Below are 16657 nucleotides of genomic sequence, written 5' to 3'. Positions count from 1 at the left end.
CAAATTTTTGGGACCAGAATGATTTTTGATGTTTTTAACAGGGAGTCTTATGCATTTATTTGATCAGAAATACAGGAAAATGTAATATTGTGAAACTATATTATGTAAAATGCATTATTTTTTCTATTTTAATGTACATTAGAATACTTTTTTCAGGATTCTTTGAGGAGTAAAAAGTTTATTGAAAATATATTTTTAACAATATACACTACAGTTCAAAAGTTTGGGGTCAGGACATTTTTATTTTACTTTTATTCAGGAAGGATGTGTTAAATTGTTGAGAAGTGATCGCAAAGACTTGAAAGATTTATATTTTGAATAAATGCTGTTCTTTTTTTTACTTTTTATTCATCAACGAATCTTTAAAAAAGTACTGCAGTCTCCACAAACATTATTGCACAGCACAACTGATTATAAATCTGATAATAAATAATCATATTATTCTGATTTCTGAAGATCATGTGACACTGAAGACTGGAGGAATGATGCTGAAAATACAGCGGAGCATCACAGAAATACATTACACTTTAACACAGATTCACACAGAAAACAGCTGCTTTACATTAGAATAATTTCACATTTTTTTACTGTATTTTTTTATCAAATAAACACAGCCTTGATGAGCAGAAGAGACTCGTTTAAAACACATCATAACTCTCACTGACCCCTTACTCTTGAACAGCAGTGTAGATATAGATATAAGAGATGTATATATAAATGGCTGATTAATTAATGCTTCACTGAGTGTGCTGAAGTAAGACACGTCTTGAAGGAAAAGGAAAAGATCTCGTGTAAACTGAGAAACAGCTCTCTCCAGAAGCGGACTGGGGCAGTTTTGATGAAGTTATCATAGTAGTTTCTGTCAAATAAACTACATTTAGTACCGAGCCGAAGTATTCGTGAAAGAGCTTTGACAACGCAAAGCCGCCATGTGTCCTGCTGCGGAAGCGGAAGTGACGTCACCACTGGGACGAGGGAAACGGCGCCCCTAGAGGCAGTGAATGTATAAAGAATGGTGTATTAAATCTGGTCAGTGTTTTATAGTCATGGTTCCACCACTTCTCCAAGGATGAGATTAACATTTAACGAAACTATTTGAAATTTACAGTTGCACCGAAAGCAAAGGAAATGAAGATTAAATTAAATTTATGCATTTAGCAGACTAAAAGCGACTTATAGTGCAGTCAGGCTATCAACTTTTACCTATCATGTGTTCCCGGAGAATCGAACCCACAACCTTGCGCTTCATAGTGCAATGTTCTACAAATTGAGCTACAGGAACACTATGAAGGTTGATGAAACACATGATTTAGCAATTAACACAAATATTTTTCCTGGTAAGTTATTTTTGCATAAAAACATTCCTGGAAACTTCCACATTTCTGCATAATTCACAAAGAACTGTCATTAGTTTTATCACTGAAACAAATAATGCCTTAAACCTCGAATTATTAATATAAATATGTTTCTTACAGTATGATACTCGTCTGTTGTCTGATTAAGGAACTTGGCATTTTGTTCCAGGCTATCATGATTTAGATTTTTAACTTTAAATTTCACATTTGGACTTTTGAAGTCATATTTCCGATTATAATTTGCCAAAGCATACTTTTTATTTATTTGCTTTTCTTCTCGTGTGAGGACGTATAAATACACACATTTTATTTTAATTGTATAGTTTTAAAGTATAAATATCCCATAGTTTTTTCCACGACTAATTATTGTATTTCCTTTTATTTATTTATTTATTTATTTTTATTTATTTTTTTATTCAAAAAATAAAAATCACTTGTATTAATGTGAAATTGTGGCCTGTGCTCGTTCTGTAGATGGAATCGAAATCAAAGCGCCGGCGGGAAATGTATCTGTTTATGTAGCTATATGCGATCACATGGTGGCCACGTGACCAGCACAGCGGCCCAGACACCGCGTCAGAGCAGAGACAGACGGGCTATAAACACACTCATCTCACACACACACAGGTAAAGAGCGACCTCCGGTATCACCGTGGAGCGGTCCCGTGCCTCGAGCACACCCGGTTCTGTCGTGTTAAAGCGGGAGAGGAGCGCGGGAAGTGAGTGTAGCAGCGGAGCTAACACGACCCTCGCGATGACGCTTTATCAGATTTGATCTAGCATTAAATATCTGTTTATCTAATAACCACAACCGGCTCTCAGATTCTTAATTGTCCATATTTGTTTCTCAAAAATGCTGTTATTATCGTTGGATCTGTCATAAAAACATGGATATCTAATGCGTTAGATGACGGACCGCGGTGTTGTCTTTGCTATAATTACACGTTGCTAAACATTAAGGTGAACACTGGCGTTTTTAATAGTTCGGCTCGTGTAATTTAAGCACGTAATGTTACTTCGGGGAAACACTGAGGTAAAACGGCAAACTAAAGCGCCATTCGTTCTGAAGTAATACTGTTTCCGGTAAAGTTACCTCATAACCAAACCTGTGCGTTTTTGTTCATTTCAACTTTCAGAATCATTAGTTGTGTTGATATTCTGCTGTTGTCCTCTTAAAGTAATCCCCGAAGCTGATTGGCCGGCGGCGCCTCTGAAGCGATGACGTCACGGGCGGAGCGCAGGAGAATCCCGTGCGTGCGCACGCACTGCAATGAGCGCGCGCAGAGGAGCGTTCCGTCCGTCTATGACGTCACCCCCCAGGAGCAGGCGTGCGCTGGCCTGCGATGACGTCATGAGGGGGCTCCATCGCGGAGGAGAAAGTTTTCTGTGACTTGTATATTCGGTGAAGCACTCTGTCCCCGAGATTTACCGGGACCTAATTAAAGTGCCTTGTTGCTAGTTTTATGCAGTACTTGTGGGCTGTAAGTGTGTGTGAAGCAGCGGACCCCAGGGACCCGCCGGTGACTCTGGACTCGTAGAAGCAGGGATGTTTGCAGCGGTTGAGCTCGGGCCCGTCCTCTGCAGCGACTCCAGCATCCTGTGTCTGTCCTGGAAGGGCCGTGTGCCCCGCAGCGAGGAGGAGAAGCCCGTGTGTAGGAGGCGCTGCTGTGAGGAGGGCTGGCTGGCCACAGGGAACGCCCGGGGGGTTGTGGGGGTCACCTTCACCTCCAGCCACAGCCGCAGAGACTGGCCCCCCCCGCAGCGCTCCAACTTCAACCTCCGGGGACACAACAGTGAGGTGAGGAGACACCGAAGTGACAATAAACGATGATTCTAACATTGTGAGTATTATAGCTTGTGAGTAAAATCGTTGTTTCGATGGTTGTAAAGTATCTAATGTATATGACTTCAAAACATGCATAAGACGTGGGAAGGAATAACATGTAAAAAAAAACTGCAAAAAAACTGTCTTAAGGGTCCATATTCTGAAATATCTGAAAACAGAAGATAAATCATCTCTCCACTGATGTATGGTTTGTTAGGAGGTTATTAGTGTTACGTTTTGCTTGGTTCTTACATATCTCAAATTAAACAGCTTTACTCCAGATTTGCATTAAAAAAAATGTCTTAAGTCATGGAAAAAAACAGACTGATGTCATTTACATCTTGTTAAAGGCATGTTCTGATTAAGAAACGAGTTTCAGACAGACGTGCAGCGGCGTGTGAGATCAGGTTAATGAGATCCGTCAGGTTATGAGCGTTAGCACTAACAGAGAAACGGGATTTATCTAATGCTTCAGAAAGAAGTAATAAGTGACGTCTCATCAGCGAGTGTCCATCACGCGTGAAGACAGCAGGAAATAGACAGGATAAAAATACACGGCTGTAATCTGCGCTCCGCTGCGATTCTTAACCTTGTTGCATCTTTAAAGCATCTTGTCATCGGCCTCTGATATAAAACCATTCAGACGGCTCTTCTGCTCTCTCTCTCTCACACACACACACACACACACACTTTCATATATTATCAATAAAGTGAGGCCACACAGCGCTAAAAAATGAGGGCGATTTTTAGAGCAGCTTTCCATTTTAGTAGCCTCACGTCGTCCCAAACACATGTGACTTTCCTTGTTTCTGTAATCCAGGTTTCCTGCAGGTAAAGAAGCTCTTAAACTGATCCTTAATCAGATCTTAAAGTTGCATGCGCTGTAAAAAATGAGTATCTTCCTCAGTATTTGTGTGTTGTGTTCTGATTCAGATATCTAGATATTCTACAGATGCATTTATTTGAGACGCTGAATAAAGCGATGAAGTGAAACTATGCGAAATTAAATGAGTTTATGCTTAAATGTAGAGCAAATATCTTTCAGTCTTTCATCTTCACTTGGTCTTAAATTAACCCTCATAAAAACAGCTTAAATATGTAAGTTATGCTTAAGTTCTGCTTCCTACATTTTAAATAAATAAATTACTTGTTGTAAAAAAAACAAACACTAAGAAAGTGTCATAAAACTGTCCATAAAAGTCTTCTTTCTGTGTTCCACTGGGAAAGCGATACACGTCTGGAAGAACATTACAGCGAGGGAACCGTGACATAACTAATATTTCTGCGTGACAGCTGTGTGCTCCGTTCTGCTGTCGGAGGATGAGGAGAGATTATAGACTCTCTGTGATCCTGCTTGTGTTCAGATCTTCAGTCTGATCTGGTGACGTCTCAGAATAGAGCCGTGTGTGTGTGTGTGTGAAGGAAACCGCTTACAAGTGTACTTACTCTTTAATAATTCCCTCACATATCAATATACATTTTCATTCTTGAGTTTTGCTTCGTTATATATAAACTAAATTGCTTTGAACAGGCAGAAATATCTAAAAAGTCTAGTACATTTTATTTTAAACGTGCTTGAGGTATTCAGCCAATCACAACGCACTGGATAGCTGGCCAATCAGAGCACAGCGTGCTTTTCACAACGATGATGTGTTTCAGAAATGTTTTTTTTTAAACCACATAAACGCATTGCATTACACCACATACACCAACTAATGTTGTTCCAGCGGAGCATGATGTGAGAGCGCTGAAGCGTGTGTTTGGGGTGTGCTGCGGTCGCAGGTGGTGCTGGTGCGGTGGAACGAACCCTTCCAGAAGCTGGCGACCTGCGACACCGACGGCGGGATCTTCGTCTGGATCCAGTACGAGGGCCGCTGGTCAGTGGAGCTGGTCAATGACCGAGGAGCTCAGGTGAGACGTGCTCCAGCTGTGTGAGTGTTCCTGAGACGACGAGCCGTGTTTAACCTGCTGTACCTGCACAGGTGAGCGACTTCACCTGGTCTCACGACGGCATGCAGGCGCTGATCTCGTACCGCGACGGCTTCGTGCTGGTGGGCTCGGTGAGCGGTCAGCGCCACTGGTCATCCGAGATCAACCTGGAGAGTCAGATCAGCTGTGGGATCTGGACCCCCGATGACCAGCAGGTGACATTTTTGCGCAATAATCTGTTAACTATCTTTATTCAAACACATTATTATCCAATATCAGTCAGATTGTGTATATTGATATATTAGTACATTCCTAAAATACTTTGACCATTTAAATCAAAGTGAACCATGTCTTGAAGGGTATAAACTGAAGAAGAGCGTGAGCTGCATGTTTGAAGGCGTGTTGTGCTCGTCAGGTGTTGTTTGGGACGGCGGACGGTCAGGTGATCGTCATGGACTGTCACGGGAGGATGCTGGCTCATATCCTGCTGCACGAGGCCGAGGGCATCACCAGCATGTCCTGGAACTATCCCAGCTTCCTGCTGGAGGACAGCGACACGGACGCAGACCAACACACGCCTCTGCAGGGTAACATCTGACGTCTTACAAGCACTTTAAACAGCTGTTTCTATACACACTTACCAATTCATCTCATGCACAACAATAGAATATCACGAAGAAACTATGTAATTTGCTGCATTATAGTAGAAGTGTTTATTCACAATAACACAATAACAGAAAACGGATAAATCAACATGCTTTCTCTTTCAGTGCAGCGTCTGAAGCCACTGTTGACCGTCTGCTTCACGTCTGGAGACGTCAGTCTGATGAACAACTACGATGACCTCTCGCCCTCGTTCATACGCACCGGTCTCAAAGGTCCTTCCTCACGCTCTCTCTCTGCTGTACTCTTACACATACACACTTTTCTCATTCGTGATCCAGCTTCGCCTACACACTGCAAAAATGAGTTCTTAGTTGATATATTTGTCTTGTTTTCTAGTATACAAATCTAAACATTCTTGAATCAAGTTGACATAAAATAACTTAAGATCTTATGTCTTGTTTTCTGAAAACATTTACCAAAATATAGTTAGTTTTTGCTTAAGACAAGTGAAGATATCTGCTAATGGGGCGAGAAAAATCTTTATTTTTCCTTTGAGTTACCCCATTGGACACACAAATACATTTTTAAAATATTTTTTTCAGTCATTTTATTTGTCAACTTGATTCAAGAAAGTTTAGATATTTATACTAGAAAACAATACTAAAAAAATCTTTGGTGTGCAGAAGCAGCAAGAAAAAAAAAATAATAATAATAATTTATATATAATAATAATAATAATAATAATAATTTATATATAATAATAATATATATATATATATATATATATATATATATTTATATAATAATATAAAAATTATCATCATTTTAATTAATCTTTGCAAATTGTCTTTCCTAATAATGTGCTGGTTAGCATGTTCGAGTCTCTCAGAAAATGGAACAGAAGAGAGGGGCGGGGTCAGCAGAGAGGGGCGGAGTCAGTATAGCTCATTAGCATTTAAAGGGACATGCACCGAAACGACTTTCTGTCAACAGAGTGGTTTTTGGCAGGGTAAAAAGAGTGTTTTACACTACCATTGAGAAATTTAACCAAACTATGTTATAGACTTTTCATGAAGACCCTAAAGATTCATAATCATATTGTGGAAAATGGGAATCCGATGACTCCTTTGAATATACAGTGTATAATAACCGCAGTCATTACATCACTGTATTTGGTGCTTGAGTGATGATTCTCCTGCTAACTGCAACGAACAGACCGTAGAGAACAGAATGGGATCTATTGAAATGCAAAAGGGTTTCCTTTAACGAGTCTCGTAATGGATTTCCCCCATCAACAATCTGAAGAAATCAATAGAAGCTGAATCCGTTCACGAATATGTGAATGATTATCATTAGTAAGCTCTTAATGTTTTTTACTGACAGTGATGGATAAAGTTAATTTTATGCTTGTTTGCATGTGTCTAAATCAGATGTGGTGGTGCAGTGGGGCTCTCAGGGCGACCTGCTGGCTGTTGCTGGGACGGAGAGACTCGTGATGACCTCTGACCCCACCCCAAACGCCACTGTTAGGTTTTACAATGTTTGCGGTGAACACATTTACTCACTGGAGACCCCTGCTCAGGTGAGTCTTTGGTCATAAACAGACATATGTGCGTAGGTTTTGCTTTTTCTTTACTTTTATTTTTTTTTGAAGTCACTTTAAATATAAACTCCTCAGGGTTTGTGCAGGTCATAATTGATGTCTGCACAAATCAGAGCTGCATGAACTTCAAAAACGAGAGTCTTCCTCAGTATTTCGGTCTTGATTTATGCTTAAAACAAAAACACACATCTGTCAATGTGACATGAACCTTGCTTTCCCTTTGAATTAGGTTTATTTGTAGACGAATATTTGACTTTGCTTAACAACTAACTTCATTTTGATCACATTTTCAGAAAAGACTTTTCAGAAATGTATCTTGATTTAAGAATCTTTTGGAAAGCGGGACAAAAATACTTCATTCAGTGTGATCAGAAGGTAAAGTGAAAGTTATTCCACTGTTTTGGCAGCAGATCTATTAATTTTTGTTAAAGGAATCAAAAATTAATAGAGATCTTTCAGTATCTAAAGTGTTGCGTGACGCACATTGATTTATTGTGTTCCCTTTCATTTTTTTTCTTATTTTCTTTTTGGTCTTAAAAAGAAAAAGGTTTTCTCTCGTAAAAGCTTGATGAATGTAAGAGTTGAGCACGGATCTCAGATGCAGGACTGTCTGCTGTGTTCAGAGGCCGATCAGTGCGCTGTGCTGGGCTCATCGGGACTCTCGTCTGTTCCTCGCCAGCGGCTCGGTTCTGTACGTGCTTCGCGTCGAGCATCGCGTGGCCAGTCTGCAGCTGCTGTGTCGTCAGGTGATCACCAGCGCGGTCCACGAGGAGAAGGACCTGGTCAAACTCAGCATGCCCTCTCGCCTGAGCACATACGTGTCTTCTGCCTTCACCCCCACCATTAAGGTAGAAAACTGGTGGTGCACTAGGGGTGTGTTTGATGTTATCAAGTATATCACTAAACCAAACCAAACCCACTACAGAGCACACACATCCATCAGTGAAAGTGACGTGACATACAGCCAAGTATGTGACCCATACTCAAAATTCTTGCTCTGCATTTAACCCATCCAAAGTGCACACACACACACACACACTGTGAACACACACCCGGCCTGATCACAATATTCAAATAAGATTTAAATAATTTCAAAATGTTTACCAGAGTTGTTGGAATTACAGTGTATTTTATTAACCAAATATTTAATTTCAGAGATTATTGCAATATCATATTCTTCATTCAGATTATTTAATTTATTTATATTTGTCGATATAGCACACTCCTATTCTGCTCATGGGTCTTGTTTCTTGAACTGCTGGTTGTGTAGTATGTTCTGTATTTCAAGGAAAACCCATTCCCACTCTTCCATGTGTCTTTGTTTCTGGCACCGTTTCCTCACCTCAGCCCCCCATCCCGGATCCCAACAGCATGCGGGACTTCGTTAGTTATCCGACATCAGGTAACGAGCGTCTGCACTGCACCATGAAGCGCACCGAGGACAACCCTGAGGTCGGCGGGCCTTGCTTCACCCTGTACCTGGAGTATCTGGGGGGGCTTGTCCCGATTCTGAAAGGCCGTAGGATTAGCAAACTTCGTCCTGAATTTGTCATCATGGACCCAAAGACTGATGGGAAAACAGGTGGGTTTATACGAGTAATGTTTTGGCCGAAATGCCACACTGGTTTAGTTCCTCGTTGGCTAACATTGTTTCCTTGTCACAGATGAAGTCTATGGAAACAGCTTCATCCCCTCCGTGATTGACAGCTGCAATTGCTCAGACTCTAGTGACATTGAGCTCAATGATGATTGGGTTGGAAAGAAGTCACCAAAGATCTCCAGAGGGAGCAAGTCTCCCAAACTTCCCAGGTACTGGGGGGGGGGGTTACTGATTCAGTCTGTTAAAATGCATTTAGAATGATCACAAAACTCAAGACATACAGACAGAAAATGTATATATTTATCTCATTTCATATAGTTAATCAATATCAAACAAAGAACACTTGTTTTTTCTTCAAAGGTTTCCAAATGTGATACTGATTTGTTTGTTTTTTTAAACAACAGTTCAATAAACAAGAAGTTGAGTTTTAGACACCACATGTCCTGTTTTTGTGCTATCTCGACACAAAAATAATTCCAAACACAGCCAGTGTTGGGTGTAACACGTTTCTAAGTAACAAGTTGACCCTACGTAATATTGAATTTGAAACCTTAATATACAGTCTACAGATTAAATGTAATACAGCGTCTCTAACCCTCTGTGCGCCAGATTCACAGAGAAACCTTAAATGCTCAGATACAGGTAAGTCTAAAATAAATCAATCAAATCCAAAAAGGGCCTCCTTTTATTAGTGTACACTGACAATAACAATAAAATATTGTGCTTTTGTAAAATAAACAAACGCTGCTCTTTCTGCCGTCTCGGTCTCTGTGAGCAACTTTCTACATGTAACAAACTCAGTGAATACTTGACACAGAGATACGAGAAATATGTCTGTAGAAAGCTTTAAGTGTACACTTTTAAATGAACGAATTTAAAATCCAAAACGAATATTCTCTGATCATGTAATCCGTATGAAACTGAAGCGAGGTACAGTCTTTCCAGTATCTGAGCTCATTATATGCAGTCACCTGTGCACAAACACCCTCATCTAGATACAAAATAAGATCAAAATTCAACTAATTTTCATAGTTTATGAAATAAGACCTGCTATGAGGAATAAGCTGGAATTTACCTCTGAAAAACAGAGGCTTTAAAGTTTATAGGGATTTTAAGATGTAGCCTAATTAGCGATTTGAATCTAATTCTATCGTTATCGAAAAATCCCAGAAAATATAGAGGTATTCTTATTTTTTTGTCAATATCGCACACCCCTACTATGCATTGATAATTTCAGTGTGCAAAGGTTAGGTATCTCTTGTAGATGCACATTTCAACCTGATATATAGTTAATCATGAAATGCTTTTGTAAAAATAGTTAATCTTGAAAGCATTAACCTTATTTGATCCTCCAGTTCCAACATGTTTTGTTTAGCTCTGCAATTTTAGGCTGCATGCTGCTGCAAACTCACTCTTTTCTTCATTTGCTACCTTCTCTGTAGAGACTTAGTGTGTCCCTTTACCAACAGGATAAATATAGATCCCCGTAAGTCCCCCAAGCTCTCCCGCACCGCACAGGAAATATCCCGATCGCCTCGGCTCCCCATTCGCAAGCCCTCCATTGGCTCTCCGAGTCTGATTCGGCGGGGGTTTCCGCTCGATGACATCACACAGGTACTCGCCGCAGCTAAATGATAAACAACGCTGACCGTGCAATTTGTGACCCTGGACCACGAAACCAGTCAATTTTGTGAAGTTGAGATGTATGCATCATCTGAAAGCTGAATAAATCATCTCTCCATTGATGTGTGGTTTGTTCGGAGGACAATATTTGTCTGAGATACAACTATTAGAAAATCTGGAATCTGAGGGAGCAAAAAAATCTAAATATTGAGAAAATCATCTTTAAAGTTGTTCAGATGAATTCTTAGCAATGCATATTACTAATAATGTTACGGTAGGAAATTTATAAAATATCTTCATGGAACATGATCTTTACTTAATATCCTAATGATTTTTGGCATAAAAGAAAAATGTATAATTGTGACCCTTACATTGTAATGTTGGCTATTGCTACAAATACAGCTGTGCTACTGATGACTGCTTCTGTGCTGCAGGACACATTTGTAAAAACATCTGTATTTGAGCTCACAGAATGTTTCCCTCTTATTAAGATTTGTCTCCTTGTATTTTAGCACAATTATCTTGCGCAAGTTACATCTAACATATGGGGAACAAAGTTCAAAATTGTGGGGCTCGCAGCATTTTTGCCAACAAATCTTGGAGCAGGTATTTTATTTATTAATTTTTACTGCTGGGCAATGATTAATCATGATTAATCGAATCAAATTTATATGTATTGCTTTATTATATTACATATTTATTTATGCATCTCATTTTCTAATATAAATTTCCTCTCTCCCTAGTTATCTACAAGACAAGTCTGCTTCACCTCCAGCCCAGACAGATGACCATCTACCTCCCTGAGGTGAGGAAGATCTCGGTGGAATACATTAACTTACCTATGTTTAGTCCTAATGTCTTCAGTGAGGACGAGGATGACCTGCCTGTCACAGGAGCATCAGGAATCACTGATGATAATCCTCCTTGCACTGTTAACATACCCATCGCCCCCATACACAGCCCCGCGCAAGCCATGTCCCCCACCCAAAGCATCGGCCTTGTCCAATCCCTGTTAGCCAATCAAAACGTCCAGTTGGATGTGTTGTCCAATCCAACATCGACTGTGGCACCACCTGGGGCTTCTGACCAAGGACTCCAGGACACTGTGCTCAATGCACAGTACACCGTTCCTGCCAGGTATTCTAGTCCTGGACAGGTAATCTTTGGAGGTTTGGATGTTGGTCGGCTTTTAGTTGCACAATCCCAGCAGCAGCTGCAACAACATTATCAGCAGCAGCATCAACAGTTGTTGCAGCATCAGCACATGCAGCAACACATGCAACAGCAGATCCAACAGATGCAGCAACAACAGCAAATGCAGCAACAGCTTCAGCATCAAATCCAACAGCAGCATCTGCAAATGCAACTGCAGCAGCAGCACCAGCAAATGCAGCAACAGTTGCAACAGCAGCATCAGATCCAAATCCCTGTTCCAGCTTTGCCCTCAGGTCAACCATCATGCCCAGTCCTTCAGCTTCCGCAGAGTACCATCCCGGACGTTCCCCCAACAGCAGAACATGGAGCGGAGCATGAGCTCCTGCTTAAAATTAAAACGACTCATTCTGCCCCACAACTGGCTGAGGGTGATGCAGTGGTGTTTACTGCCCCTCTTGAGATTAGCAAGATGAATCCTCCCCCTCCATACCCGGGCATAGTTTCCACTGCTGTTTCTACGAGTTGCACCTTGGGAAGCAGCTCCAGCCCTTCATCCTCAGGGGAAGCTTGTCTAAAGAAAGGGGATCTGACCTTGTATCCACCTGGTGCACAGGCAGCTCAGTACCCAACCCCACTGGGCTACGAACGCATCACCACATTTGACAGCAGTGGAAATGTGGAGGAGGTGTGCTGTCCCCGCACGCGACTCGTTTGCAACCAGAACCAGGGCCCGGGAAGCTCTGCCACCCTCAGGGTCTCATCATCTTCCTCTGCTGTGGAGGGGAAGAAGGTGCAGTTGCCCTACGCCTCAGCCACGTTGAACCGTCTCACTGTGCCAAGATACTCTATACCCAGCGGGGACCCGCCCCCTTACCCTGATACAGCCAATCAGGGTGGAGTGGGGCGGAATCCTGGCCAGAGATTGGACAGCAGCTTGATTCACGCTACTTTGAGGCGGAACAGTCGTGACGCTGCGCTGAAGGTTTCTCAGATGCTGGACCCCCAGAGGACCCTACCCTCGAAGGCAAAAGCCAGTGCTTTGTCTGCTTCCTACCAGCCGAGAGGGCCGACTGCTCTTTATACATGCAGTCAGTGCAGTAATAACGGTGGTGTCAGCGCTGGGGCCACCAGCAGTGGGAGTAACGGAATAGCTGGGGGGACGATCATTAGGCAAGATTTCCCACCGACCGGAAGTGGTGCACCTCACAGCACCATTATATTGCACTCCAACAGTGCCTCGCCTCTGCCTTCCCAGTCCTCCTACAGCCTGCTCAGTATGGATGGAGCCGGTGGAGTGTCTAGTGCAGGTGGAAACAGGGAAAGGGCTGACTATGTCAACTCTGCCTTTACAGAGGACGAGGCATTAAATCAGTCTTTAAGGCAAATGGCTCTTAATACGGAGGTAGTGAGTTTAACAGTCAAACGGCCTCCACCGTATCAATGGGATCCGTCTGCTACTGAAGAGATCTGGGTTCCCCAAGAGCGTACAGCGACTCTGCCCACGTCTGGACCTCCTGCATCCCACAAACCACCCCCACTCATCCTCAGCCCTACACAGCATCTGGACTTTTCCCGTCTTCCGTTTGTCCTCTCGCCTAAATCTCCAACGAGTCCTAACGCTCCAACTTTCCAACCGGCAGGAACATACCAGATTGCACTGTCCTATCCACCAAGTGCTGCCTACAATGGTCCCCCACTTCAGACAGTGCAAGCTTCTCCACATCCCACTTCTCCCAAAGAGGTGGTTACTCCTCTTCCCTTTTTCCAGCAGGACCAAGCAGTGGTTTTGCCACCCGGTTATTCTCCCAACCTTGCTTGCTGTCCTCTCCCACCAATGTACCCTGGGACAGCTTCTTGTTCTAATCTGCCTGTGACTCCCATTCCGCTTCATCCATGGGGTTCTTATAATCCCTGTCCACCCATGCCAAGCCCCCCAGGTCCTGCCCCATCCCTTCCACCAAAGACCTCCCACATGCTGGATAAGTCTGTTCTTTCTCCTCCCCCTCAACCACCTCCTCTACCTATGCCTCCTCCAGACCTCCAGAGTCCCCCAGAATCCATCGCCGAAGCTGGGGAGAACGTTCAAGAGGTACTCTCACTTAACGAAAGCCCAGTTCCTCAAAGAGCAGACAGGTTTGGCAAGAAGAACCGCAAGCGTTTGGACAACAGTCGGGCAGAGGAAGCCAATGTTTCGGCGATCTCAGAAGGAGGCAACAAGTCTAAAAAAGAGGGCCGTGCCCTCAGTGACTTCAACTCCCTCATCTCCAGTCCGAGGTTAGGCAGTCGAGACAAGAAGAAACCGAAAGGCCAGAAAGAGCAGCTGAAAGCCAAAAAGCTAAGCAAGTCCACCACAAACGAGTTCCAGGACAGCTCCGAGAGCGAGCCAGAGCTCTTCATCAGTGGCGACGAGCTGATGAACCAGAGTCAGAGCGGTAAAAAGAGCTGGAAAACAAAAAGGAACTTGCGGGCAGGAGGCTGTGATCTGGATGAAATCAAATGCCGAAAGGCGAATGAGAAAGAAGACCGTGGCCTTGGCAGCCAAGGGTTCGTCTACATCATGGCCAACAAACAGCCTCTTTGGAACGAAGCCACGCAGGTCTACCAGCTGGACTTTGGAGGAAGAGTCACGCAGGAATCAGCAAAGAACTTCCAGATTGAGCTCGAGGGGAGACAGGTACGCCAGAAGCTTTAGATCAGGGGTGTCCAGTCCTGTTCCTGGAGGATCCTTCTCACAGAGTTTAGCTCCAACAAGGGCTGCCCTCGAATAAAAAACTTTTCTGGTCGACTAGTAGTCATTCATTGTAAGCTTTGTAAGTCAACTAATCGCATGTTTATTAATGAACTATTTAAATCATAATAATGAGCCTTTAATTGCCTACATAGCCTAATAAGTACTCAAGCGTACGCATAAACTTGCCACAGCACACCGGCAGAATTAATGATTGTCACAGAAAAACAGTAAAAAGGCTGCATTAGCATTTTAATAATTTCTTGGTAAACTAAAGCTTTGTCAGTGACACTGTAGGACGTTGCACACAGTCCGAAATTTTTGTACGTTAAAAAATGTAATTGCCTCACGCTGTGTCAATCACGTTTACCTTCGAAACTTACGTCCATCATTAGAAAATGTTCTGCTTTTTTCACATCCATAGCAAGAATTTTGAGAGGTGTTTTGACAATTTGAAGCCACCGTACAAGCGAACACCAAAATCCAGAATAACATTTGTCAAGTCTAAAGTCTAAGCTTATTTATATGAAGAAATTTTATTTCTTATTTGATTTGGGGTTTGTTTTCAAATTTCAATTTAGTTTTGTTGTGTTTCTATTTCTCAAAGAAAAGTGCAGCAATGGCCTGATAAAATGACACCTTCCCATTTACTGCATAATGTCTTCAATCATTGTTAAAAAAAATCGAAATCGAATCGTGAAATCAAAATCTCGAAAATCATGCGTTGAGTAGTTTGTTACATCTCTAGCTCCAACCCCAATTAAACAAAGACAAACTGGCAAGTTGAGGCAAGTTGGAGCCAAACTCTGTAGGACAGTGCCCCTCCGAGATTTAGTTTGGGCTCCCCTGCTTTACAAGTTTCTTCTGCTGATCACCATTGCGTGCTTTCTAACTCGTCACCTGTTGTATTCTGTGTAGGTGATGCAGTTCGGAAGGATCGATGGGAACGCCTACATCCTGGACTTTCAGTCCCCCTTCTCAGCTGTGCAAGCTTTTGCTGTAGCACTTGCTAATGTCACCCAGCGCCTGAAGTGATCGACGGGGCTTGAACACTTCAGCCAGTTCTTTCCTCACTCTCGCTGTTGTTCTGTTAGCATTAATCCCAGTTTAAGATGCAGTACTAATACTTGAAAACTACATCTGGGAAACCACATTTTCTGCTTGTTAGGGGTACTACTGGGCACTGAAATCAATTGCTGTACAACATACTGTCATCACTAATTAATTTTGTTACATTTTTTTGCCTAAGATAATAATGTTTGTCACACTTTGAGGATGTAATATCTACACTCGCTTCCAGGGACTTTACCCTTGGAGTTCAATAGCTGGCATCTGATTAGATGCTTTCGGCTTGCAGTCATAAAGTGTATTTTATAAAGAGATAGTTAGACTGAATATAGAGTCTGTAGCTCAACGGTGAAACCATTGATGCTGTGTTCACTAAGTGATTAATTCCTCTTGAATGTTAGTTCATCCACACTTTCCTGCATGTGTCATTTTATATGTGGGTCAGTCACATATACAGATTTTCTACAAACAAACTTGAGATTTCTGGGGGTGAATAATTATCTAAAAAAATTATAGAATTAAAATAAATATAATTATTTACAAAAAAAAACTAAGCATTTTCTTAACACTTATTATTAATTATTGAGAAACGTAAAAAAAAATGCAATCCATGTTAAGGAAATAAATTCATTTTAAGATAGATCACGGTCGCACCACCTGACATAATTTTAATTTAATTTTTTTAATGTTCTCATTATTTTTGTATTTGTCAAATCCTTTTTCGTCATTAACCCATGATCTTATCACCATCTCTTGGGCATCTCTTTCCTGCAGCGAAACAGGAAGTGATGTGTCAGTCAGAGCTCCCCAACACACAAATATGTTTATTTATTTATTTATGTCTTGTTTGTGCAATATAGTCAAGACTAGTGCTTTCTCAAGACATGCAAGTCCTTTAATCACCTTCTGTGAAGCTGAATGTCATTGATGTGTGATGTGTATATCGTGGATGATGCTGGATCACTGATGGGTTTGGTGTTGTGTTTAGACATTATCTGGAGAATCCACTGAGATCTAAGCGTCTTTACTGGACTTGTTCGCAGTTATTATTTGAGTTGTGTAGGAGTAGTGATTTGGAGAAGGAGAAACGTGACTGTGGTGAGCGAATGTTTGTATTGAAGGCATGCTGGGTAAATTATGTTAGGGGTTTGTTTTAGAAGAGGGG

The 16657-nt window shown here is 41.9% G+C and overlaps 1 protein-coding gene across 1 annotated transcript; it reads left to right on the top strand.

The window, feature by feature from the left end:
* Window positions 1-2866: 2866 nt before the first annotated feature.
* LOC132105415 (tubby-related protein 4-like) lies at window positions 2867-15482 on the top strand. Its single transcript, XM_059510494.1, has 13 exons — window positions 2867-3153; window positions 4963-5091; window positions 5163-5324; window positions 5525-5696; window positions 5880-5987; window positions 7146-7297; window positions 7942-8166; window positions 8666-8900; window positions 8983-9127; window positions 10388-10532; window positions 11054-11147; window positions 11285-14370; window positions 15343-15482. The coding sequence occupies exons 1-13, from the start codon at window positions 2902-2904 to the stop codon at window positions 15457-15459; spliced, it is 5022 nt and encodes a 1673-aa protein (XP_059366477.1). The 5' UTR covers window positions 2867-2901; the 3' UTR covers window positions 15460-15482.
* The last annotated feature ends 1175 nt before the right edge of the window (window positions 15483-16657 follow it).

Source organism: Carassius carassius, chromosome 26 (genome assembly GCF_963082965.1).
Source record: "Carassius carassius chromosome 26, fCarCar2.1, whole genome shotgun sequence".
In the NCBI taxonomy this organism is placed as follows: domain Eukaryota; kingdom Metazoa; phylum Chordata; class Actinopteri; order Cypriniformes; family Cyprinidae; genus Carassius; species Carassius carassius.
Note: the sequence above shows the minus strand (reverse complement) of the source record. Positions and strands in the feature narration are given on the sequence as shown.